The following is a 25,797-nucleotide window of genomic DNA, read 5'->3' as shown; positions in this document are numbered from 1 at the left end:
TAATAGCTCTGGCCACCAACACAGGCATCCAGCTAGGATGAACTAACGACTGCACATCTGCTTTGACCCTGATATAAGAGCAACAACACCAATCAAGTGTCTCCTTGCCAACTGCCAGGGGGTTCAAATAGTCATATTCTAAAATGAAAAAAAAAAAAAAAAAAAAGACTTTAAATTTTGTTATTTTTAAACTAGGAATTGAAACAGATGCCATTATCACAGTTAGCAACTAGAACTCCCAGAACACCTTCAAGAGTGACGTGCTCAGTTTTGGGAAGACACTTAACAGTTCTGGTAGAGACCTGTTAAGGAAGTAGGTGCACACCTCTGTTTCAAGCGCAAGCTTGTGGGTAATGAAGCTAAATTTATCCACATCAGTGTCTTTCACATGATGTTTATGCAACAGCTGTGGTGTCTAGAGATATACTCCACACTTCTCTGGGAATTTCTTGTTTTCACTACAACAAAGCAACTACCAAAACAATGCCTCTGATAAGCACTTAAGTGACATATTGTACACAGTAATTACTTTCGTAACTTTAGAGACAACACTTCTAACACCTGAAAGAAAAATTACAAAGAAACTTACAAACATCAGTACTTTCTAACATTACTCAATATCACTAATGAAACATGGTACCCAGAACATAGAGGAAATGTTTATCAAGTAAATATTTGATAAATAAATGAATTTTAAAGTTAGAAAAAAGAGACCTCTTATTTATGCCTTAAAGAAATATTCTAATTCATCATTCCTTGCTTTGACTTTGCAAAGTAGGTAAAAATTAAATATTACTATCCCCATTTTATAGTTGTAGAGCTATAGAAAATAATTAAGTGATAAATAATCATCTGGTTACCTTGCCTAATTATGAGAAATAATTTCAACACAAATAATCCTGTTTCTTAAAAAAAAAAAAAAAAAAAACCTTTAATTTTTTAGTTTAAACCTTGGATGAATCTTTCACAGATTTGATAAAATAGTGCCTACCCTACTGACTACACATTACCCTAAACTTCTCAAAAGTAAACCTCTTAGAGGTGTAATCAATCTAGCTGCTGAGATGATAAGAGGCTTCTGCTCTGTTCTCCTTTGATTTTCTCATTTATTTTCCTCTATCAGTTATATACTTCATTGGCACAATGTTTCAAACTATATTTAGTACCAGTTATAGCACATAACTGATACACAGTCTGAGATTATTACTCTATATGAGAAAAACTGGTAGCTGTGATATTTAAACATATTCTTAAATTTTAACTCACGGTACTAATTCTTTTATCAAACTACATCTGAAAACCACATGATGATGATTAATCTTAGCACCTCCAAGGTGGTACATCTTCCAATTACATATTCAGTTACACTTTGCCAACCAGAACTCTTATACCTGTCAATCAAAATTTCTTTTATTATATATTTCTGATGTAGTTTTGTGGCGATTTCCTATCACAATTGCCAATAAAGATCTTGAACTCAAAAAACAATGTGCTTTTTTTCATCTACAAAGGATATAATAATGTTAGCTATATAATCTTGGCTACCATTGTTCCTACATTGACATGTAAATTTGCTGTTAGTTGTTGAATATAAAGCTTTAGTTGGCTTTATATTCATCTCACCTGACCAGCTTAAACTGACTCTGATCAAATTACAGACAGTTCCTCAGTTGTATGCTTACCTTTAATACCTATAAATATTTACTAAGTGCCTCCCTAGCTGGTATAGCTCAGTGGAGTCAGTGCTGGCCTGTGAACCGAGAGGTCACCAGTTCGATTCCCAGTCAGGGCACATACCTGGGTTGCAGGCCATGACCCTGGTTGGGGGCGTGCGAGAAGCAACTAATCAATGTTATCTCTTACACATTGATGTTTCTCATGATCTCTTTTAACTAAGTGCCTACTGTGTACTCAGCATGTATATACAAGAGACTGAGCAACAAGAATAGATAATAATTGCTGTATTTCAGAATGGACATTCATATTTGTTGAAGAACAAGTTTATAACCTTATGGGGGGTAAATTTAGCAACCTCTACCAAAATTTAAACTCTGTATTCCCAACATACAAAATACTAGGCTAAGAATACAACGATACATGTTAACAAGGACGTTATTGTCTTCAATAAGAAAAGAAGTGACAATAATATTGCTGTCTGTCAATACATGAGCAACTAATAAGATAAATTTATGCCCTTTCCAAGTAGCTCAGTTGGTTGGAGCATCATTCCAATATGCCCAAGGTTGTGGGTGCAGTCCCCAGTCAGGGCACACACAAGAAGCAATCAATGAATGCATAAATAAGTGGAACAACAATCAGTGATTCTCTCTCTCTCTCTCTCTCTCCCTTTCTCTCTCCCTCTACAAATAAGTAAAAATGTTAAATATGATAAATTTAGGAAAACTAATACTTTGTGATCATTAAAAAGAATAAAAGGTAGATGTAGACATACTAAGTTGTAGTCTATGACACTTAGTTTAAAAATTAAGTTCTAAACAGTTTTTCAACAAATGATTCTATGGCAACTACATTCCCCCATGGGGAAAAAAAAAAAAAAAAGAGCCACAACCAGTATGGTTCAGTGGGTTGGGCATCGTCCTGCAAAGCCAAAGGCCTCGCCCTGGCTGGTGTGGCTCAGTGAATTGAATGCCAGTCTGCTAACCAAAAGGCAGCTGGTTCGATTCCCAGTCAGGGCACATGCCTGGGTTGCAGGCCAGGTCCCTAGCTGGGGCGTCCAAGAGGCAACCAATCAGTGTATCTCTCACATATCGACATTTCTCTTCCTCTCTTTCTCTGCCTTCCCCTCTCTAAAAATAAATAAAATCTTAAAAAATTAAAATTAAAAAAAAGGCCAAAGGTCTCTGGTTCACTTCCTGGTCAGGGCACATGCCTGGGTTTTGGGTTCAGTCCCCAGTTGGGGCGCATATGAGAGGCAATCAATTGATGTTTCTCTCTCACATCGATGTTTTTTTTCCTCTCTTCCTCCTCCCTTCCCCACTTTAAAAATATATAAAATAAAATCTTAAAAAAATGAATTTGGACCCCTACCTCAAAGCATACACAAAGATTAACTCAAAATGAATCAAAAACCTAAATATAAGAGCTAAAACTTTAAAACCCACTAGAAGAAAACATAACCATAAATCTTTTTAAGCTTGGGCTAGGCAATGATTTTCAGTATAACAAAAGCAAAATGTACAAAAAGAAAAATTAACTAATCAAACTACCTCAAAATAAATATCAAATGACACCATCAGCAAAGTAAAAAGACAATCCACAGACTGAGAGATAGTATTTACAAATCATTTACCTGACAGGGATTTGTATCCAGAATATATAAAGAACTCTTAGAGCCCTGGCTGGGGTGGCTCAGTGGATTGAGTGCTGGCCTGCGAAACAAAGGGTCACTGGTTTGATTCCCAGTCAGGACACATGCCTGGACTGCAAGCCAGGTATCCAGTTGGGGGAGCGCAAAAGGCAACCACACATTGATGTTTCTCTCCCTCTCCTTCTCCATTCCTTTCCTTCTCTCTAAAAAATAAATAAATAAAATCTTTTTTTTTTAAGTTCTTAAGAAGCATATAGAAATAAATGGAAAGAAAAAGAGAAAATTTGTAAAAAAAAAACTCTTAGAACTAAATAATAAAAAGACAAAAACCCCAATTATAAAATGAACAAAGTAAATGAACAGACATATCTCTAAAGATATAAAAATGACCAATAAGCACATGAAAAATGCTTAACATTATTCATTATTACAGAACTGCAAATCAAAACCACAACAAGGTGCTATTTCACCTCCAGTAGGATGGCTATAATATAGACACATGTGACCATATCAGATGCAGAAAAGTATGTGACAAGATTTAAGATTCATTTATGATATAAAACAAACTCAATAAAATGAGGATAGAAGGAAAAATCCTCAACATAATAAAGGCCATATATGAGAAACCCTCAGCAATATCATACTCAATGGTGAAAACCTGAAAGCTTTTCCTCTGAGATCAGGAACAAGACAAGAATGTCCATTCTCACCACTACTATTCAACATAGTACTGGAAGTCCTCGCCAGAGCAACCAGGCAAGAGAAAGAAATAAAAGACATCCAAATTGAAAATGAAGAATTAAAACTGTCACTTTTGGCAGATGACATAATTCTATATATAAAAAACCCTAAAGACTCTACCAAAAAAAAAAAAGTCAGAAACAAACAAATACAGTCAAGTTGCAGGATACAAAAATCAATGTACAAAGATCTAATCCATTCCTTTATACTAACAATGAATTATTTTTTAAAAATGAGGAAGACAATTCCATATGCAATTGCAACAAAGAAGAAAATATCTAGGAAAGAAGTTAACAAATGATGTTAAAGACTTATACACTGGCCCTGGCCAGGTAGCGTTGGTTAGAGCACTGTCCTGATATGCCAAGGTTGTGGGTTCAATCCTGGTCAGGGGACCCTAAAGAAAATAATAATAACAATAAAATAAATAAAATACAATATTAAAAAAATAAAAAGACCTATACACTGAAAACTACATGACATCATTGAATGCAACTGAAGAAGACACAAGAAATGGAAAGATATCTTGTGTTCATTAACTGGAAGAATCAACGTAATTTAAATTGTCATATTACTGTCATGATAAACATTTATTTAACAAAGTTATGCATTCAGTTAAAAAATAAATAGCCATATTACCTAAAGCATAATACAGATATAATGCAATCCCAATGACATTTCTCAAAGAAATTGGAAAAAATCATGAAATTTGTAAGAAACCACAAAAGACCTCAAATAGCCAAAGCAATCCTGAGGAAGAAAGGACAAAGCCAGAGGCATCACACTCCCTGAATTCAAATTATATTACAAAACTATAATAATCTAAACAGTATAGTATTGGCAGAAAAGCAGACACAGAGACCAATGGAACAGAACTGAGAGCCCAGAAATAAACCCATATGTATATGGGCAACTAATATTTGACACAGGATCCAAGAACATACAATGGAGGAAAGAAAGCCCTTTCAATAAATTGTGTTGGGAAAATTGGGAAGCCACATGCAAAAAATGAAACTAGACTGCTGTTTGACACCATACACAAAAATAAACTCAAAATGAATCACGAACCTAAATATAGGAACTGGAACAACAAAATACAGTCATACCTCTGTACTAGTCAGCTTCAGAACTTGTCAAACCCTGTAGTCATTACTTTTTGTAGAGGAAAAAAAAATATTTCACCACTCAGCCCTTGCTTGGGACTCGTCACATTTGGCTAGAACTTGTATGAGTCACGACACACCCCGCAAGAGAAAATGCTTCTTCGTTAGGTACTTAACCGGTTTCCACACTTGTCATGAGTTCCAGAACAAATTAACAATGAGTACCAAGGTACCACTGTACAAAGAAGAAAACATAGGTACTAAAATTATGAACCTTGGTCTCAAAGAGGAATTTATTAACTTGACCCCAAAGGCAAGTGAGGTAAAAGCAAAAATAAATGAATGGGACTACAGTAAACTAAAAAGTTTCTGCAGATCAAAAGAAACCATCAGCAAAACAAAAAGGTAACCGACCGAGCCCTGGCTGGTGTGGCTGAGTGGATTGAGTGGTCTGTGAACTGAAAGGTCGCCTGTTCAATTCCCAGTCATGGCACATGCCTGGATTGTGGGTCAGGTCCCCAGCTGGGGGCGTGTGAGAGGCAACCACACATTGATGTTTCTCTCCCTCTCCCTCCCTTCCCCTCTCTCTGAAAATAAATAAAGTCTTTTAAAAATAAATAAATAAAATAACCAACAAAATAAGAAATATTTGCAAACAACACCTATAAGGGGCTAATATCCAAAGTACATAAAGAACTCATATAACTCAACAACAAAAATAAAAACAATCCTATTAAAAATGGGCAGAGGACCTGAACACTTTTTCCAAGACATACAAATGGCCAAGAGATATGTGAAAAGATGCTCAACTTCACTAGCAATAAGGGAAATGCAAATCAAAACCACAATGAGATACCATTTCATAGCTGTTAGAATGTCTGTTCAAGACAAGAAATAACAAGTGTTGGAGAGGTTGTGAAGAAAAAGGAACCTTTACTGCTAGTGGGAATGTAAACTGGTACAGCCACTATGGAAAACAGTATGGTGGTTCCTCAAAAAGTTAAGAATAGAGTTACCATATGACCCAGCAATCCTTCTTCTGGTATCTACCTGAAATTTTTGGAAACATTTATTCATAAGAATATATGTAGCCCCATGTTCACTGCAGCATTATATACAAGGCAGCCACAACATGGAAACAACTTATGTATCCTTCAGTGGATGACTGGATAAAGAAGATGTGGTATATATACATGTACAATGGAATACTCAGCCATGAGAAAGAATAAAATACTGCCAGTTGTGACAACGTACAGACTTTGGGAGGTGAGCACACAATACAATATAACGGTAATGTATTTTAGAATTCTACACTTGAAACTTCTATGTTATTAACTAATATGACCCTAATAAATTTAACTTTAAAAAGAATATAGACAATAAAAAGTGCTGGTGAGGATACAGAGAAATTGGAACCCTCATACATTGCAGATGGGAATGTAAAATGTTGCAGCCACTTCAGAAAACAGTCTGACAACTCCTCAAATTGTAAAACATGGAGTTATCATATGACCCAACAGCTCCATTTGGGCATATACATAATAGAAATGAAAATATGTCCTGGAGAAAACATACAATAATAATAGTAAATTTTAATTAAAATATATATATATATATAAATATATATATATATATTTATATATATATGTCCAAAGGCTGGACACTAATGTTCAGAGCAGCATTATTCGTAATAGCCAAAAAGAAGAAATAACTCAAATGCCCATCAAGTAATGAAAGGGTAAACAAAAGGTGGTATAGCCAGTCATACAAGAGAGACTAATACTATTCAGCAATAAAAAGTAATGAAGCACTGATATATGCAACATATAACATGAATAAACCTCAAAAACATTTTGTTAAGAAAGCTCATCACAAAAATGCCATGTATCATGATTCCACTTATATAAAATGTTCAGAAAAAGCAAATCTATAGACACCTAAAGTAGATTAGTGGTTGCCTTGGGCTAGGAGTGTGGAAAGGAGGAGAGGGAACAACTGTAAATGGGCAGGTTTCTTTGGGGGGGGGTGATGACAATGTTCTATGACTAGATTTTGGTAATAGTTACAAAACTCTACAAATTTGCTAAGAACTACTGAACTGCACACGTAAAATGTCATGTTGCCAGTTACAATACTGCTCCATTTAGTGAATAACTATGTGCCAGAAACTACATTAAATACTTTACATATTATTTCATCTAATTCTCACAATGAACCCACAATCCCATTTAACAGAGATACCTGAATCTCAAAGACGAAGCTATTTGCTGAAGGTCACACAGCTGAGCAGTCAATGACCTAGAATTCAATCACTAGTCTCACTCACCACCTCAGCATGCTAAATTGCCCCACTGACCACATATATTAAAATGATCAGCAGAGCCTGGAATTTCATTATTGTGCTATTTCAATATGTCTGCCAAGAATCTTTTCTGTAAAAATGCCAGTTCATCTGGTATTTTAAGGTAGCAGAATTTCCAAGCCAGTAAACAGATTTTGAAGAAGCCCTTGAGAAGAATCTAGTGCAGTATATATACTGAAAAGGAGTCAACGGATTTCATTGTGTCTCTTGGGGCAACAGCTGTTACTAAAGTAACTGTCTCTAAGTTAATTCATAAATGGATTCACCTTGTCCAAATCCTAAATAAGACACCTGGAACACATCTGGCTGGAACAAAACAATGCTTCTGGGAAAAAGCACACAAAGATCAAATTAGAACTGCCAGAAAAAGACTCCTTTGAAATCCATACTTCCTCATTTGAGGAGAAATGTTAGTATTCGAGGCTCATCTGTCTTCTACTTGAATGACTCCACAATCTGGAACTGAAGTTAGGGAATGAAAATCCATTTCCTAAGAGACCTATTTAGTAGAGGCAATCAGAAAGAAGAGAGAATTGCTCAGGGAGAGGGAGGTGAGGAGAAGGAAAAGTTGGCAACCAATTAGATTAAATCATTCATTTGGCCCTAAAGAATGCAGCAAGGAAATTTACTTTAGAGTGAATCCCCCTTCTTTTTGCATGTCCCACATAGCAAACACAAAAAGCATTCTTTTAAGTGACTCAAACAGGAAGGTTATTTAAAATGTATGATTTGAGTCCTGGCTGGTGTGGCTCAGTGGATTGAGCGCCAGCCCACGAACCCAAAGATCGCCAATTCAATTCCTGGTCAGGGCACATGCCTGGGTGAGGGCTCTCGCACATTGATGTTTCTCTCCCTTTCTTTCTCCCTCCCTCCCCTCTTTCTAAAATTTTTTTTTTTATTTAAAAAAAGTATGATTTGATCCAGAAGTTAAAAGAATCTATTCTGTATGAATTTAAAAAGAAACATTACTCAGAATCTAAGTTCATTCCACTTTTTGCCTGATTCTCCTTTACTCAAGGCTTAGATTTTCTCTCTTCAGTCATGCTACTTTAACCCTTCTCTTTCTTGCATAAAGATGAAAAGTCCATTCCTTTGCCTAACAACACCAAATAAATACTTCCACTCCCTTTCTACTAAATCAATAGGCACTTGTACTTCACTAAAATGTCTGATTTCTTCACTGCTCTCTCTAAAATTAATTAGAATGCAGTCAGTCAGTTGTTAGCATTTACAGCACAAATGGCATCCAGAATATCTGGATTAGATATTTTGATAACACATGAGAAAAAGAGAAGACTAGAAGTCAAAAACCTGAATTTTACTTTGGACTATACCATTTATTTGTCATGTGACCTTAGGCATATCACACCCTTTCTGAGCCTTAATTTCCCCATTTATAAAATGAAGATAATAACACCAGCCCTTTCCTCTTCAGAGTTACAAAACAAATACCTGAAAGCACTATGAATGCTGTGAAGGATACACAAATGTGAGCCATTATTGTTGATCATTTTACCTGGACAGATCTCGCCTTTTTATAAACTCAGCTTATGAATATTACTCAGTCAAAACACTCCTCTCTGTTCTTCTGCCTTTAGCTTGTATGACAAATCAAATCACCATAACAAAATTACACTGGGTTTCAATAGGGAAACTAGTCAATTCTCTATTAAACTTGTTTCATTCTAAAACCTAATATTAAAGGCAAACTATAGACTTATTGAAGTTTCTTCCTGCAAAGCTAAATAGAATGATTTATTTTCCAGAAGCCTGTCTGGCAAAAATAATTCTTGTTTTCTTCTTACATTCCTATTTTCTATACATTAATTATCATAGGAAAGAATTAAAACTCGCAGCAACTATAGTTCATATTCTAAAAATAGATCTGGCTCAGGATAATAATAGATATCAGGGTTTAGACTATTATATCCTACCCTAAAACTCAAAATTTTAAGTCTGGAAAAGGATTATTTGACACACAGAGTATTTTTGGAAGGCCCCCTAAGAAACCTACCAATGAATGAAGTAGGTGACATGGAGACAATGAGAAAAGACATACTTTTCACTTAATATCCTTTTGTACCTTTTGAAATTTCAGCCATGTGCAGCTCAAATGCACGTATCTGTTATTTTATTAATTAATTATAAATCACTGAGGGAATATGAAGAACCCCTCATTTTCCAGAGAAGGTAACTGAAGCCAAAGGAGATGAGCTGCTCAGGCTTACACCACTAGAGGGAGAAAAAGCTGGGACTGGATCTCAGGAACCCAGAAGTTCCTACTGTTTTCCCCCTTACCACAATGCCATGTGTTAAAACAGCAAGTGCCATCTTAAACAAAATAAAAGTATTTCTACAATCCTTTTCAGAACTGTGTGACTGGTGATACAGTGTTAATCGTGAATGTTTCCACAGGAGTTCTAAGGCAAAGGGGCAGAGATTCATACCAAGTACTGAATGAATAAAGACAAGAGCACATCAATCAGCATATGGATACTGTGTCTTCTCTCAGGTATAGTGGATTTAAGTTTAACCAGGCCAGGAAATGTTGCAGCTTTCATTATTACTAATAGTAATGGTGTCTGATGAGGCAGAATAGAGCTAGTAGTACAAAGAGCCTATTCCTAGTAAATTGACTCAGAAGAAATAAAGCAAAAGCAGAAGACAGAAATTTCAAATTTGAAAGAAGTGGAACTACTCTCAAATAGGAAAACTGAGGGAATTATCAATGCCCCTTCTAGTCCTCAAATCCTCCAAGACAAAGAAGCAAGGCAGTTTTAACTCCTCTGAGCAATTCAAGCATACTTTTCCTCTTGGTAAGAAAAAACCACCTTTACTTCTACTGGGCACAAATGCAGGGAAACAGCAGAGTTTCCACAGCTAGGAATAAAAGAAGCCAGAAATGAAAACTATTCCAAAAAGTCTGTCTGCTTAAATGGAAGGATCTTGAAAGGTAACTTATTCTTTCCTTTCTAGGTATGTAGGTAACTTTCACAATTGGAGAAATACATATGCATTTTAGACATTATTAGACCTTTACTGTCGTCGTCGGCAGCCGTCCGTCTCGAGAGACGATGGTGTAGCTTCTTAAGAGTCTATCTGCACCGCCGAGAATGGCTGTGCAGTCCGACTCGGGAGTGACACGGTATCTGTCTCCTCCCGTGTTGAATCGACATCTTGCGATGACGCTGGAGTGTCCTCTCCAGTGAAGCTGAAGCTACAGAGCCTGGGCAGGGTGATATGGAGGGTCTGCTGTTGCCCATGCAGCAGACCCCCCCTCTCTTCGCAGCTGAAGGGTCCAAGGGAAAGACGGAGTCAATTCAGCTTGGCTTCAGGTGCGCCGCAGGAGTTGCCGGTGTTGACTACAACGTCAAACCGCCTTAGGGACTCCGGCTCCGGATTTTCTGTCGGGGTTTACTCCCTTAGCCTTTCCCCTGAAGAGGTATGCCGCAAGGCAGCAGAGGTTTTTTGGAGTCAAGAGTTTTCCTTCTCTGATGTACTCTGACTGGAAGATCGAACCAGCGACACTTAGCTCGCAGGCCGACGCTCAATCCACTGAGCCAAACCAGCCAGGGGGTAAAGGTAAGGAATAACGCTCATAATAATTAGAATCATTCCTCTTAAAACCAGGTAGCAGAGGAAAAAGAAGGGCAAAGAGGTGGATGCTATGTATCTTTCCTCATCTTGGAAGACTGGCTTTGTGCTTCTCTTTTTGGGGATTAATTCTATCATCAGTTTTTCATGAGAGATAGCACTTGGTTTTGATTGGGAACAACCTGGATTTCCATCTCAGCTTGGGTGGCTGTTAACTTTATCACCTGAGGAAGCCATTTAACTTCCTAGTTTCTACAGCTGTAAAATGGGTAACACCCTCACAAGGTTGTCTGGGGATGAGGTGTGAGCAGCTTGTCTGAAGCACCTGGGACAGAGCTGGACTCAGAGCTGTTTGCTGTTACTATTATGCACGGACTAAGTGGGTGAGCACGCGTCTGCCTCTCACACTTAACGGTAAACTCTCTGAAGGCAGGAATGCCTGGCTGATCTTTCTCTTCCTCACTGTGCCTAGCACAGCGTTTCACCTAAAATAAAGAGCTTGACCTGAATTTGTAGGGAATCAAAGCTTACAGAGAGTGCCTGCTCCAGGACAGAAAACAGGATGTGCCCAGAGATGTACAAAGAACAAACAAATCTTCCCCGACAAAAATCAATGTTCCCTCCTCCTGAAAACAGGACTCAGAAATCCACCAAAATATAAACAGTGGTTGTCTGTGGTGCTTGGGCCATGACTGCCCCTTCTATCTTCCTCCCTAATATTCTAAATTTTCCACAATGTGTTCATAATAGGAAAAATGATTGAAATTATTACAACCATATGTGAGACTGCTTGCCTCTGAGTCAGAAAGTCAGAGACCCGGGGTTCAGTCTCCACCACTAGTATCTTGCTACCTGGCCCTCAGCAAGTCACTCCAGTTTCCAGGGCAATGACAGGAACAATACTCCCTCTGATGACACCAGCAGGCAGCTGTGGGAGCCAAGGTGGCTGGGACTGGGCTGTGAAAACCCTCTCTCTCTGCTAATGAGAGCTCTGGAGCTCCTGAGCATGCCTGGACCCCCACCGGGTCCTTTTCACTTTTTATTCCAAACCCGGCCTTTAGTCCTTTGTTTGTTTCACACCTTCATGAATGTTATTGTCATAAGAAGGAAGAATAACCCACAAAGCTGCAGCCTTCTTCTCAACCTATAAACATGCTACAAAAGTAATGGGAACGAATTTGAGGCTAAGATCGTAGTAACCAGAGGTGGATTGAACAGCGGGTGCACCGGGTGCGTGCCCTGGGCCCCCACTTCTGAAGGGCCCTGCAAAACCCCAACTTTACACTTTTTTTCTAATGACACCAAGTTTGGTTTCATTACTACACTGCATAAAATATGGTTAACATGTATTTTTATTTTCCCTGCCTCCCTCGTTTTTTTTTAAGGGGCCCTATTATTTTCTTCTGTGCCCGGGGCCTCAACCAACCTTAATCCGCCTCTGATCATAACTCTCCATTAATGACCCCCACTCATGTTTAAAACCTCACCAGCTGTGAGCCCTTACATTCATTCACAGGGTGTTTGTTTCTTTCTCCCTTTTCTTTTTTATTGCTAATACATTTAAAACTTCATACTTGAGTCACTGGCAGATCGTTCAGGGCAGAGGGAAGGAGGCAAAACAGCTAACAGAACCATCAGAAAGAAAGATGGGCCTTTGAAAACACCAATCCTCATGATCAGCTCTAAACCTGACACTTCCTCTGTCTGAAGTCAAACTAGCCATCTCGTTCTTAAAAAGCACCATTCGGTGAGAGAGCATATGAGGGGTGCCAGCCCACAAACGACACTTAAAACCTTAAAAACTTTAAGACCTTTACTGTACCTTTTGATAATTGCCAAACAGACTGCAGTCATGTTAGTTAATCTAAGTATTTTAAAGCACTAGTTAAATCTGTTTGCCAACAATTAGTTGATCTGGGGGGAGGGGGTATAGGGACTAAATGGTAATGGAAAAAAATACAAAAAACAAATTAGTTGATCTGATGAGGCATTGAAAAAAAAAAAGAACATGAGACAGGATAACAAGCCTGGCCAAAACATAACCTCCAGCCACTACTACAGCTCATATTTCTAAAGAGAAATTATGGCCTATGGATAAATCATAGATGAAGACTTTCTTAGTCAACTATGGGTCACAAGGTCACATCACCTTGAGAAGTCTCTCTCACCACACCTTCAATTCTAGATTAGCAACAAAAAGCCAAAGAGAGCTCAAATTCTAGCACTAGCCAATCACCGTCATCTCTAGGGAATCTATAATATCAAATGCCTAGCCTCATCAAAAATCATCAGAGTGTTGTTTCAAATTTCAGCTCCAATTTTCACTAAATATTTCAAACATAAGAAAAATACTTGAGTTTTGTTAATAATGTTTCTACTTTGTTGAAAATAACTATGCCTAATAGAAAAAGTCACATAATTCAAAGAAGAAAAAATTAGAAGAAACATAAAGGTCAGATATTATACTTCACATTGAAAGGTATTAATGCCAGTCCTGACCGGTGAGGCTCAGTTGGTGACCGTCTCCACAAGGTGAAAGGTCGGGGATTGGATTGCCAGTCAGGGCACCTGTCTGGGTTGCAGGTTCGGGCTAGTCCGGGCATATATGAAAGGCAACCACCCATGTTTCTCTCTCACATGGATGTGTCTCTCCCTTTTTCCCTCTCCTTTCCCCTCTTTAAAAAGAAACAAAAAGGAAAGAAAGAAGGGAGAGAGGGAGGAAAGAGGGAGAGAAAGGGGAGGGAGGAAAAGGTATTAATGCCAAAAACTCACCTTGGCCAGGTGACTCAGTTGGAGCATCGACCCTGTACCAAAAGGTTGCAGATTGGATTCCCCATCAGAGCACATACCTAGATTGTGGGTGACCCCAGTCCTGGCGGTATGGGAGGCAACCAACCACCTCTACCCATGTTATTTCAAGAAAAACATTAATATACAACCTGGAGCCAAAAAACCAAGACACATTCCACTCCCTCTCAACAACAAATGAGTTAAACAGTAATAGAGGCTGCACTAATATTACCTAGGGCGGGAGAAATATTTGGTGACTCACATATTCCCCTTTGATGTCAATTTCTAAATTACAGAGCTGGTTTCTTTGGGGGCAAAAAGGAGGGGAGAACTTTAAAATTATATTTTCAAACTTCGGATCCAATAAATTAACCACTCTCAATTTCAAAGTCAATTCCATTTTCCCCTCAGAATCATGAGTCATATCACAAACATCTGATACCCATGAAATTTATTGCCTTAAATTTATTCAATTAAGATTTACTGAATCCCCACTACTAAACAAACAACCCTCTGAATTCAACAAATATGCTCAATTTTAACTCTACCTCCTCCTAGTACCTCCATATTTATATGTGTAAATGTAATTATTTTTCCGTCGACTTGGAAAAAAAGTGCAGTGAGCAAATTTCACAGAGCAGTTAACACACAAAGGAACCCTGAGGAAAGAGGAAAACAGATGTTTTTAAATGGTTTAGAGTTGTTCACATCTCTATCAATCTAAATATCAGACTAAATCCCTACCCGTTAAATGTTTATTTGCCATGGTATGGAAGAAAAATTGGGAAATACAGTTGGTGTGTATGATTTAAATCTTCAGACAACGCCAAAGTTTTAAGTCAATGATTTCACATCGCTCCCCGTTAACTTTTCGTTGACCGGGCAAACAAGTAATTGACAGGCTGAGATTTCGGATCGCTTTATTTCTGGCGGAGGCAGAGAAAGGGATACAGGCAAGAAAGTAGAGCACAAAAAAGGGGTATGGTTAATGTCGCAAATAGGACACCCAACCCTGAAGAAAAGACAATTACTATAAAGCGGACCGAAGCAAAAGAATACGTTTACATTTTCAACCCTTGAACTCTGTTCCAGAATTCAGTACTGCCTGCCAAAAGCAACGGCATTAGTGCAAATTATTCGATACCGCCCACAACCTTCCGATTCGATGTCCCGGGTAAACACTTCATCTAATCTGTTACGACCCCCCGAGGCCGTGCGTGAGGAGCAGGGCTAATGCGTTTTGAGAAAGCGAGGCCCACCAAGGACAAGGCGAGCTCGCAACGAAAGCTCCAAGAGTTTCCCAAGCAGAGACTGAACACCAAGTCCCTGCTCCCAGTGCAGGAGGCAGAGCCGCCGCTCCGCGCCGCCGCCCTGGGAAAAGGTGGTCCTCCACGGCGGAGGGGTGAGGGGACTCCTAATCACCCAGCCCTCCCCGACCGGAGCGCACAATCCTCTCCTTCGGAAATCGCAGAGTGGGCTGCGCTGTCCAGCTTCGGCCCTCCGCCCCGCTCAAGATGAGACCAGTCACCATTCCCCTCTGACCTGTCCCCGCGGGGTCCGAGTCGGCAGCGCGACGCCTCCATTCCCACCGCTCAGCAAGTATCCAACTCGTCCAGACTCCCGGCTCCGCTGCTAGGGTGGCAAGCCTGGCGCGCTGCCGGGCCCCGCCCCCTGGCAACCGCACCCTGCACTGTCGCCACCACCCATTGGCCCACGGACTAGCCACTCCTCTCTCATTGGCTCTTGACGCCGCCCGGCGTTGCGGGAGGGTTTCTAAGGGGCGGAGGCACCCGGAGTTAGAGGCGCCTGCGCCGAGGCGGGGAATAAGGCACCGGGGTTGGATGCCTGGACCACCCCACCCTCAGGGGCCGAGGATGTGTCCCCGGCAACTGTGATGGCTTCCAGCCGAATCCGACAGAAGAGCTGCCCATCCCCCACCAACCGCACAAACTGAACGGCCTTCCAGCACTTCCACGGCTTGTACAGAGACCACCCAGATCGCTTCCCGAGGTCTGTAATGTTAATTAGGACTTACAGACCTCTGCTGGCTCCCTTACAGCCCGGCCCTTCCCTGACAACAGAGCCTTCCTGGGAACCACACTTGCAGCCTCTTCCAGCAGTCATTCCCAATGAAGCGTATCACCTCTTGCACTGGAACCGCACAGAACTTCTTCAGCCTCCGCGACTCCAGCCCAAGCATTCAGCGCATTCCTAGACCTGCTCTACAGACTCTCTTAAGAATCTTTACCATTTACCTCTCTACAGCCCATGGACCATCTTCACACACCCAAATACCTTAAGGAAATCGGCTATCTAAATCTGTACACTTATTTCCAATAAATCTTGTCCCAACCATCACGTCCTTTCTCACCACCAATTTGCATTATAATCCCTAAAAAACGTTCTGACAAGTTATTGCACACTGAGTTTAGCTATAGTATTACAAGATCAAAGTTGTTTCCACGTTGGTTTTGAATTTCATTTTTTCTTTTTTAAATCCTTATGCGAGGACGTTTCTTCATTGCTTTTAGATAGGGAGAGAAACATCAATTTGAAAAAGGAGCATCGATCGGTTGCCTCCCATAAACACCTGGACTGGGGATGAAACCTGCAACGTAGGCATGTGCCCTGGCCAGGAATTGAACCTGCAACCCTTCGGCTACAGGTGGATGCTCCAACTGAGCCACACTAGCTAGGGCTGGTTTTGAATTTTTAAAAGGCCTAGAACTTGACACAAGCTAGGAGAGCAGAGTGTTGCACAGGCTCAGTCAGCCTCTACCCACTGTGTGACCCTGAACATGGTTTATTATCTGTGCTTCAAATTCCCATCCATAAAATATAATAATCCTTGCTTGTCTACTAGCTTGGCCTGAACCTGACACAGAAGTAGGTTCTTATATCTAAGTGGAGTTGAATGAGATGCTATTTGTACTAATGAAAGAACAATGGAGATATTTTGTTGACTGAGCAGTCCTACATTATTTACAGTAAATAGTATTCTCTGAAAAGTTTCCACATTTATTTACATATATTTTAAACAGTTACACCAAGAAATCATTTTGCCATCTTATTTAATATTTACAGATTTCTTGGTTAGAAATAAAAACTCAAAACACAGCAAGCCTAAGTAACTTACCCATGGCCCCTCTATCTCCTGGATTCTACTGTAGTCAATAAAACAGGGCTTGCTGCCCTTTCTTCATCTTGCCTTTCAGCCGAAGAGCCAAGGTTGCACTGGTAGCAGCTCAAGTATAAAGTCACAGAGTTTGCTTTGATTCTTTCCATCCATCGGGTCATAGAGGAAGCTGCCACTGAGCCTGACAGAGTTGGTACTCAAAAATGCGGAATGAATTAGTTTGAATGAGGCAATTCAAGGATTAATGAGTAGTAGTTAAAGCAAACTATTAAGGAACACCTACAGTGGAGAGGGCAGTGTTGCTGCATTGTTGGCAAGCAGGGTTATTTTAACTTTCTGCAACCATTTATTTACACACATCTTAAAGTTACATTTAAAAATTTTTAACAGTTAATATGAGAAAAATATGAAGTGAACAGTTTGTGAACTAAAAACTTTATATTTTAAAAAGCAAATCTGGGAACTGAATTCCCTTATGACTCCAAGGCTCTGATTAAAATGCCTTTTTTCTATTGATGTTATTGGTATTCTTTTCACTTTATTCTACTAATATACTCTTCTGCAAGCCAGAAAAGTGACTTTAGCAACTCTATGAAAACCAGCAATCAATTTCTTGAGATTACTGATGTCTGAAAAATCCAGTCAGTTTTTCACAAGGAACTGGCTTTTGCTCAACTTCCCTCTCTCCCTGAGGTAAGTAAACAGGTCCTGTCGTCTCCTCCATGTGACCTTTACGCCATACTTCTCCTCAGGAGTGTCTTTAACCAGAACAGGCCCAGGCTCTGGGCTCTTGGGAATACTAGTGTGAAGGGAGCAGCTTGGCTGGCTGTTTTCCTTCTCATCTGGGGGAACAGGGACCTCCTTCACAGGAGATGACTCTGGGGTCTGGATATCAGGTGCAATGAACATATAAGGTAAGTTTTGAAGTGCGTGTGCTGACAGTTCCTCACAGCTTTGCGGACTGGACATTGGGACAGAAGGCCTTCTGGATATGTCCTTTTCTGAATGACTGGGGCACTTCTGGATTAAGGGGCTCCCAACTGTGGTTGAACTGGAAGAAGGCTGTGGACTCTCAAATGTTAGATGTGGAAACTTGGAGGTGGTAGATTTTCGACTTGAATGTCTTGCCTGGTCTCGATGATGACGTTTCTGTCTCCCGTTGGCTAGGAACCAGCTTTCTGTTGTTGTATCAAACTGAGGTAATACCTAAGGATTAAAAAAAAAAAAAAAAAAAAAGTGACAAAGCCACATATCAAGTACAAACCTAAGGGAAGAAGCTACTGAGTTGGCCAAAAAGTCCATTTAGTTTTTTCCATAAAATAAAAGACACATTTTTTCCATTTTCACCAATAACTTCATTGATTTGGATAATCTGAGTATGTTGGCTATCTCACGTGTGATATAACATTGATTTTCTCAGTTAATGTCTAGATTTGATCACTATCAACTTCAACTGGTCTACCCTACCATGGAGCATTGCCCAGCGAGAAATCACCAGCACAAAACTTTGCACATCACTTTTGATATGTCGATCAGTCACAGCACCTTCTCCGTACACTGCACAATTCTTTTTTTGTGTTTCAGTTTCATTTTTGCCTTTCTTGAAATAATAAAGCATAATATGCTGAAAATGTTGCATATTTTCTTCCATCTTCAATATTAAAAAGGCTACACAAAAATTCACCAATTTTGGTAAGTTTTTTTAAATGCACGCTGATATGACAGTTGTCACAATACAATCTAACAAAATTGTTTTGAATGAAGTTAAAGACAATTAAGACTAGTAGAGCCATCCTTCGGAAAAAACTAAATGAACTTTTTGGTCAACCCAATATATACAATGACCAGACACTAGAATCCTAAATGGGACCCGCTATTATAAGGGACATAAAACAAAAATACCTGTCTAATGGGATATTAATAGAAAGGGATATGAGCTTTGAGCAATCTATTCAATCTCTCAGGCTTTCAGTTTCCTCTGTGTAAGAAAGTGGACAATGCCTCTTTTTCTTTATCACGCCATACAGCTGCAACTTGTTTAACTATCTTTAAACTTCAAAGGCACAAACCAGCAGTCTTATTTACTACTGATCTCAGCACCTCGCAGAATGTCTGCACAAAGGCCCCCAGTTAAGAATGAATGACTGAATGAAAGAATAGGGAGATCATGGATGGAAAGCAAGTAGCACAGGACCTGGCATATAATGAGTTCTCAGTAGATGTTCATTCCTCTTCTCATTCACAGGAGTGTAACATTTAAATTTCTTCTACAACCATGAAGCAAATATTATGGTTCTTCTCAGCAATCCTGAACAAATTATATTTATTAAGTACTCCTAAGCAGATTTTATGCTTTTGTCTGGTCCTTTTGCTATACTACTTCCCAGACGTGTAGTAGCTATAGTGTCTTCCCAGAACTTTTAAGCTGTCAAAATATGGCATATACCGTTTCTGTGGTTTTTCTTTTTCCAAGGTTCAATCTATTAAACAGTAAATAAAATACTCAGCTCTAAACCTCTTCCACAAAGCTCAGGAAACAGTCACATTTTTTACTAGTTCTGCCATATATCTGGCTTTCTCACCCAGCTACTGGATAGTGAAACTTTTATACTAAACTCTTTCAGAGGAATGGGGTGGGGGACTCCAATTCCAACCAATCCAAGTTGAACTTTTCTAACTTTTCACTTTGAACTTAGAAAAGAAGATATACCAGAAGAGATGGCTGACAACAGACAGAAAGAGTATATTGCCTCCTGTACCTACCCCTTTGGATCTTATTGTTTGGAGGCCCTGGTTCACGGGGCAGGACAGTCAACATTCTTAGTTGCCTAACAGAGTAAAAGTCAAAGTAAGAATCCCATAGCCTACCCAGGAAGTGATGGTGTTGTGATCAATGGGCTTGCTGGGCACCTGTCTAGTGTGGGTGATGGAAAGCTGCGGCGATCCACAATGGTGTTTGGCGCCCTCCAGTGGCTGTTGTTGGAATTGCAGTTGTGCTTTCTGGGACGTTTGGCGGCGTTTTTTTCTGGGAGGCATCAATAGGTGAGTGAACAGCGGTTAGAAACCACATGGTGCTGGCGGTAGTCAGGTAAAGGGAGAGGCTCCAATTCCAATCCATGCCTGCAGAGAAGAAACAAAAGCTCTTCCTCATACTGTGTCAGCCAGTTCTACTATCAACTTACCATTCTACCAAAAGCTGTGGGGAGCGCACCTTCCTAACCTAAATCAAGTTAAAACACAGTTCACATTCAACAATTGTTCAATGAACACTTTTTGAGCACGTACTGGGAATTTAAAAATGAAAAATCATTTAGTCTACGATCACTTATTGAGTGCCAAGCTCTTGTAAGGACACAGAGGTCAGACTTTCCCTGTTTCAAAGAGCTGCAAGTCCAACAGTGGGAAAGACCATTACAATAATGGGACCAATGCTTCCACTCCCAGGGAGGTTTTCTAGAAAGGGTGACACCTGACCGAGGTATGAAGGGCAAGGGAAAGCCAAAAAGCAGGGAGAACACTCCAGGCTAAAAAGCAGTACATAAAAAAACACAAAGACATGAAGGAGCCTATGAATTCAGGAAATCACAGACCACATGTAGCTAGACACAGGATATGAAAAGATGAATGACAAGAATTGAGGATGGACATGGGGTCAGGGTTAGCTCAGAAAAACCAGGTGTACCATATCAATTTGGATTTTAGCCTAAGTAGTCAGTGAAGAATTTCAAGCAAAACAATATGATCACACTTGGATTTTTTTTAACTTTTCACCCCAGATAATTTTGAATGTACACAGAAATAATATAATGAGCCTACCCATCACCCAGCTCCAACAACCATTAATGCGTGGTCAATCCTGACCCATTCCTACACCCTACCCCTGTATTATGTGAAGAAAATATGATATTCCCAGTCATTATATCATTGCAATTAACACAACATATATATATGTATGTGTGTGTGTGTGTGTGTGCGTGTATTCCTTAATATCAAGTGTTCAGAAATGTTCAAATTTTCAATTGTCTTATATATATCATAACCGTTTTGTTTATTTTTTGTCTTTTAGACAGATCATCCTGGCAACAGTGTGAAAAGAGAAAACAAGTACCCTGCAAGTAGGAGGACCAGTTTTAGAAAGGCACTATGTAACCTAAGTGAAAAATGATGAGGTCTGAACCTGGGCTGTCAGTGGAGATGGGAGGCTGGGCAACAGGACTGAGAAAGTAATAAAATGTCTAAAAAGATATCCATTGAATCCAGTAACCAGATGAGCTTTAATAAGAGCTTCATCAGTGTAAGGTGGGACAGAAGTTTGAAGGCGATAGGTAGAGAGGTAAATGGGAGGTGCGGCTGAGCATCTTAAACCTAGAAAGTCACGCAACAGGGCAAATTGGTTTCCCTATACATTCATGATTCTTTTTTTGGTCAACAACAAAAAAATGACATACTCTGACTTATGTCACTGAGCAGTGGAGATACAGGTAAAGAAAAAAGAGAGAAAGCCTCTACTCTAAAGAAACTAACATTTTAGGGACAACACAGGTAATAAACATACCTATTTGTTCATTCACTCATTCAACAAATATTTACTGAATGAATACTGTGTGCTAGACACTGCTCCAGGTGCTGTAAATACAGTGATCCCTCACTTATCTCGGGTATTGCGTTCTAGACACCCCCACGATAGGTGAAAATCTGTGAAGTAGGAACCTTACATTTATTTTAGTATTTATATATATTTTAAGGCTTTATAAACCCTTGCCACACACTTATAAACCATTCCCAGTCCCCTATTAACCTTTCCCACTCCCCTATTAACCTTTTCCACACTTTATTATAAACACTACTTATGTTCTTCAGAGAAGGAAAACTCTGACTCCAAAAAACCTCCGCTGCCTTGCGGCATACCTCTTCAGGGGAAAGGCTAAGGGAGTAAACCCCGACAGAAAATCCGGAGCCGGAGTCCCTAAGGCGGTTTGACGTTGTAGTCAACACCGGCAACTCCTGCGGCGCACCTGAAGCCAAGCTGTATTGACTCCGTCTTTCCCTTGGACCCTTCAGCTGCGAAGAGAGGGGGGGGTCTGCTGCATGGGCAACAGCAGACCCTCCATATCACCCTGCCCAGGCTCTGTAGCTTCAGCTTCACTGGAGAGGACACTCCAGCGTCATCGCAAGATGTCAATTCAACACGGGAGGAGACAGATACCGTGTCACTCCCGAGTCGGACTGCACAGCCATTCTCGGCGGTGCAGATAGACTCTTAAGAAGCTACACCATCGTCTCTCGAGACGGACGGCTGCCGACGACGACGACTTATGTTCTTAAACATGGTCTACACTCTTAAACCTACGTAATTTAACAACATACATATACAGTACCACAAAATCCCGTGATATAGCGAAAAATCTACGATAAGTAATTAAATATAATATTTTTAAAAATCCCACGATACAGTGAGGCCACAATAAGTGAACCACAATATAGAGAGGGACAACTGTATATACCAGAGAACAAAATTAAACCCCTGCCCTATGGCACTTATATCTTAGTTGGAAGTGATAAGAACTAGGAGAAAAATCAAACAGGATACGCTAATTTAGGCAGGGTTGTCAGGGAAAGCCTACTGAAAAACTGGCATTTGAGCAAAGACCTGAACGAAGAAAGGAGACCAAGCAAACAATAGAAAGATGCGAGCAAAGAATAGTCCAGGCTGAGAGAAGGATTAGCGCAAAGATCACACGGTGGGAATATGTCTAATTCTCAAGAAGCAGTAAGGTCAGCAGAGTTGAATTGGAGAGTGGTAGGGGGTAAGAACCAGTCCATGTGACACTGGGTTTTATAGGCAACGTTAAGGACTCTGGATTTAATTATTCCTAATGTAATGGAAGCCACTGAAAGGTTCTGGGCAGAGAAGTGACATAATCTGATTTACACTTTTAAAAGTTAACTTGAGCCCTGGCCAGGTGGGTCAGTTGGTTGGAACATTGTTCCATGTACCAAAAAGGTTGCAGGTTTGATTTCCAATCAGGGCACATACTTAGGTTGCAGATTCAATCCCTGGTCTGGACACATATAGGATGCTTCTCTCTTGCATCGATATTTCTCTCCCTTCCTCTCTCTTAAAAGCAATGAATAAATATCCTCAGGTGAGGATTTAAAAAATTAAAATAGGTAAATATATACTCAGGTGAGGATTTTTAAAAAAGGTTACTTGAGGCCCTTTGTGAAAAAGGTTTGGTTGGGGGGAGGGGGGAGAAAGGAAGCAGGAACCCAGTGAGAAGGCTATACTGTAGAAGTCCAATGGAGAGATGACAGCGGTAGCAATGAGTACTCACTGACTAGTGAGAAGTGTTGAAATTAACTAGCCTCAAGTGGACACTATGTTGAGCAACAATCCTATGTTTATGTATCAACTCATTGTCCACAAAGATTACCTTAACACTTTTCCACTTTCTTTAAACTCTAGAACTCTCCTTCTCTCTCAACAAATGGCCTATTTCCCACTGAATACAGGAGACAACAAAGTTAATACATTTTCCAGAAGTCATGCAAACCGGAATATATCTGCATCCATCCCCTTTCTTCTGTAATTAGAGATCAAGTTCCTTTTGCTTTCTAAGGCCTGTCCCTCTGGGTGTGCTTTGGAGGCTTCCTCACACTCTACATTTTTTTTAGGCAATTAACTGCTCACATTTCAATATCCACCTAGATGGAGGTGACTTACGTATTTATATATTCAGCTTATTATTCTCCACACTCAGAACCCATATATCCCGCTGCCTGTTTGACAGCAACTAGATGGCTCAAATGCACTTCAAACTTAACATGTTTAAAATTGGACTTATGATCATTTCCCCTGCACCCCCACCACAAAAGTGATTATATTCCAGGGAAATGGTATCATTATTCATCCAGTTTTGCATCCAGAAACACTGACATTTCCCTTTCCCCTCTCCCATCAGACGCAACACCTCTTAAACATGTCTTCAATAATGCACCCTTTCCCCTTTCTGCCCCCCCCCCCTTTTAGTTCCAACAATTCTGGCTTGGATAATTGCTATAGCCTCACTGCTGTACCCTAATCCACTCTGGCACCCCCTGCAGAGACCTTTTAAGAATGCACATCTGGCTCAACCCTAGCACCATCTTAGAAACCTCTGTGCCATTACAGCCAAGTAGAGGAAGAAGAGAACGCACCAGGTGAAACACAAAAGCAGCAGCAGGGCTCCAAGTGAACCACTAGCTTATGCACCCGTGGAAGCTACAGGAGCAGAAATAAAGGAAGCCAGAGGCCAGGAACACTAGTACAAAGTGTTGGACTGCATGCCCGCTATCTAGAACTTCTCAATGGATCTACAGCATACATGCCAACCGATCACCGCGACCACCTTTTGAGAGACTCACCCTGCTCTTACAAAAAGTCCCTTTTGGTCCTTTGCCCAAGACCTGTGACATTCTGGACTGGTTCTATTCTCAGTTGTGGGTGAACATAATGTATACAATAAATCATCCTTCTGTCTTAGCTGAAGGAAAAATGCACATCTGGTCTTGACTCACTTGTGCTTAAAATTTTTGAGTTTTGCCTAAGGACCAACTCCTTAGTTACGACTAAGGTCCTGCTGCCTGGGGTTCCAGCTCCATCTCACACCACACCCTGCTCAGGTCTCTTAGTTCAAACTCCTCCCAGATTCTTCAGCCTCTGTACTCACCACTCCCTCCTGCCACACAGCTTGTCACACCGCACCTTACTCCCTTTGCTTTAAGGGTTTCCCTTCCTTCTTTGGATAAAGATATCAGATCTCAACCAAGATTTAGTGCTTCAGAAAAGCCTTTCCTGGCCTACCTAAGCCAAGATCTCCTGTTTATGTAGTCATTCAAAGTTATCGTTGACTTCTAATTTATCCTTTCACAGCTATAACCCTCCACTAGCTTTTTTGTTTCTTCGAAAACATCTGTGCTCCCTCTTTCCTCCCATTAGACAGTGAACTCAAACCTCCTCTGCCATGGTATCCTAGCAGGGCCTAGCACTTAGTAGGTGCTCAACACGATTTATTGAAAAAGTTAACCAAGTACTTTAGTGTATACAAAGGATTGGCTTTGTTGGGGTTGGGGGAGATGAGACAGATCAGTATGTGAAGATTTGTAGCTGGGGTAAGGTGTACGGTGTGCAATTTTTAAAAAGATGTTGGAAACTTGAGTGAGATCTTATGCTGCCCTCAGGGACTCTGAGTCTGGTCGGGGGAACTAGACGATCTTCGGTTGTTGGTTCCTGGTATACAAGTTCCCACAGAAAGGAAATCAACCAGGGCAGACTTCGAAAAGGGAGGAATAAAGAAAAAGAAGAAGAGACGATAGGAAGATCCCGAGGGGGGCGGGGAGGAGGGTCCCTAGGGTGATTAGAGAAGCGACAGGACCGCGCAAGACAGAGCGGGCTCACCGGGCCGCCGCGGGCGCCGCCGTCGCCGCAGGTGCCCGGCGGCCCGCCCTCGCCGGAGCCCGGCCGGCGCCCTCCCGGCATCCCAACGCCGCTCCCTCCCCACGAGCCGGCCCAGCCACCTTACCCGCCCGGCGGCGTCCGGGCCGCTGACCCCCCAGCCGTGCCGCGTTCGAGCCCAGAACGCGGAGACAAGGCCCGGCGCCGGATTGGTGACGCTCCGTCACGTGACCGCAACGCTCCGCCGGCGCCAATTTCAAACAGCGGAACAAACTGAAAGCTCCGGTGCCCGACCCCACCCCCGGCCCC

General features: G+C 40.7%; 2 protein-coding genes across 4 annotated transcripts in view; both read right to left on the bottom strand.

Moving 5' to 3' along the window:
- The window catches only part of TULP3 (TUB like protein 3), a 105,070-nt gene extending 89,133 nt beyond the window's left edge, over positions 1-15,937 (bottom strand). For all 3 annotated transcript variants that reach the window (XR_016510522.1, XM_090273847.1, XM_090273846.1), the window contains exon 1: positions 15,461-15,937. Coding sequence is in view for 2 of the 3 variants with exons in the window: in XM_090273847.1 (XP_090129973.1) it covers positions 15,461-15,501 (41 nt within the window). In the remaining variant the exon portion in view is untranslated. The remainder of the gene's footprint in view (positions 1-15,460) is intronic.
- A 978-nt stretch (positions 15,938-16,915) lies between these two features.
- RHNO1 (RAD9-HUS1-RAD1 interacting nuclear orphan 1) lies at positions 16,916-25,698 on the bottom strand. Its single transcript, XM_090275723.1, has 3 exons — positions 25,616-25,698; positions 19,923-20,174; positions 16,916-18,260 (listed from the first exon to the last, which is right to left on the bottom strand). The coding sequence occupies exons 2-3, from the start codon at positions 20,088-20,090 to the stop codon at positions 17,697-17,699; spliced, it is 732 nt and encodes a 243-aa protein (XP_090131849.1). The 5' UTR covers positions 20,091-20,174; positions 25,616-25,698; the 3' UTR covers positions 16,916-17,696.
- Between the last annotated feature and the right edge of the window lie 99 nt (positions 25,699-25,797).

This window comes from Furipterus horrens, unplaced genomic scaffold, assembly GCF_987537825.1.
Source record: "Furipterus horrens unplaced genomic scaffold, mFurHor1.1.pri manual_scaffold_4, whole genome shotgun sequence".
NCBI classification, from domain to species: Eukaryota; Metazoa; Chordata; class Mammalia; order Chiroptera; family Furipteridae; genus Furipterus; species Furipterus horrens.
Note: the sequence above shows the minus strand (reverse complement) of the source record. Positions and strands in the feature narration are given on the sequence as shown.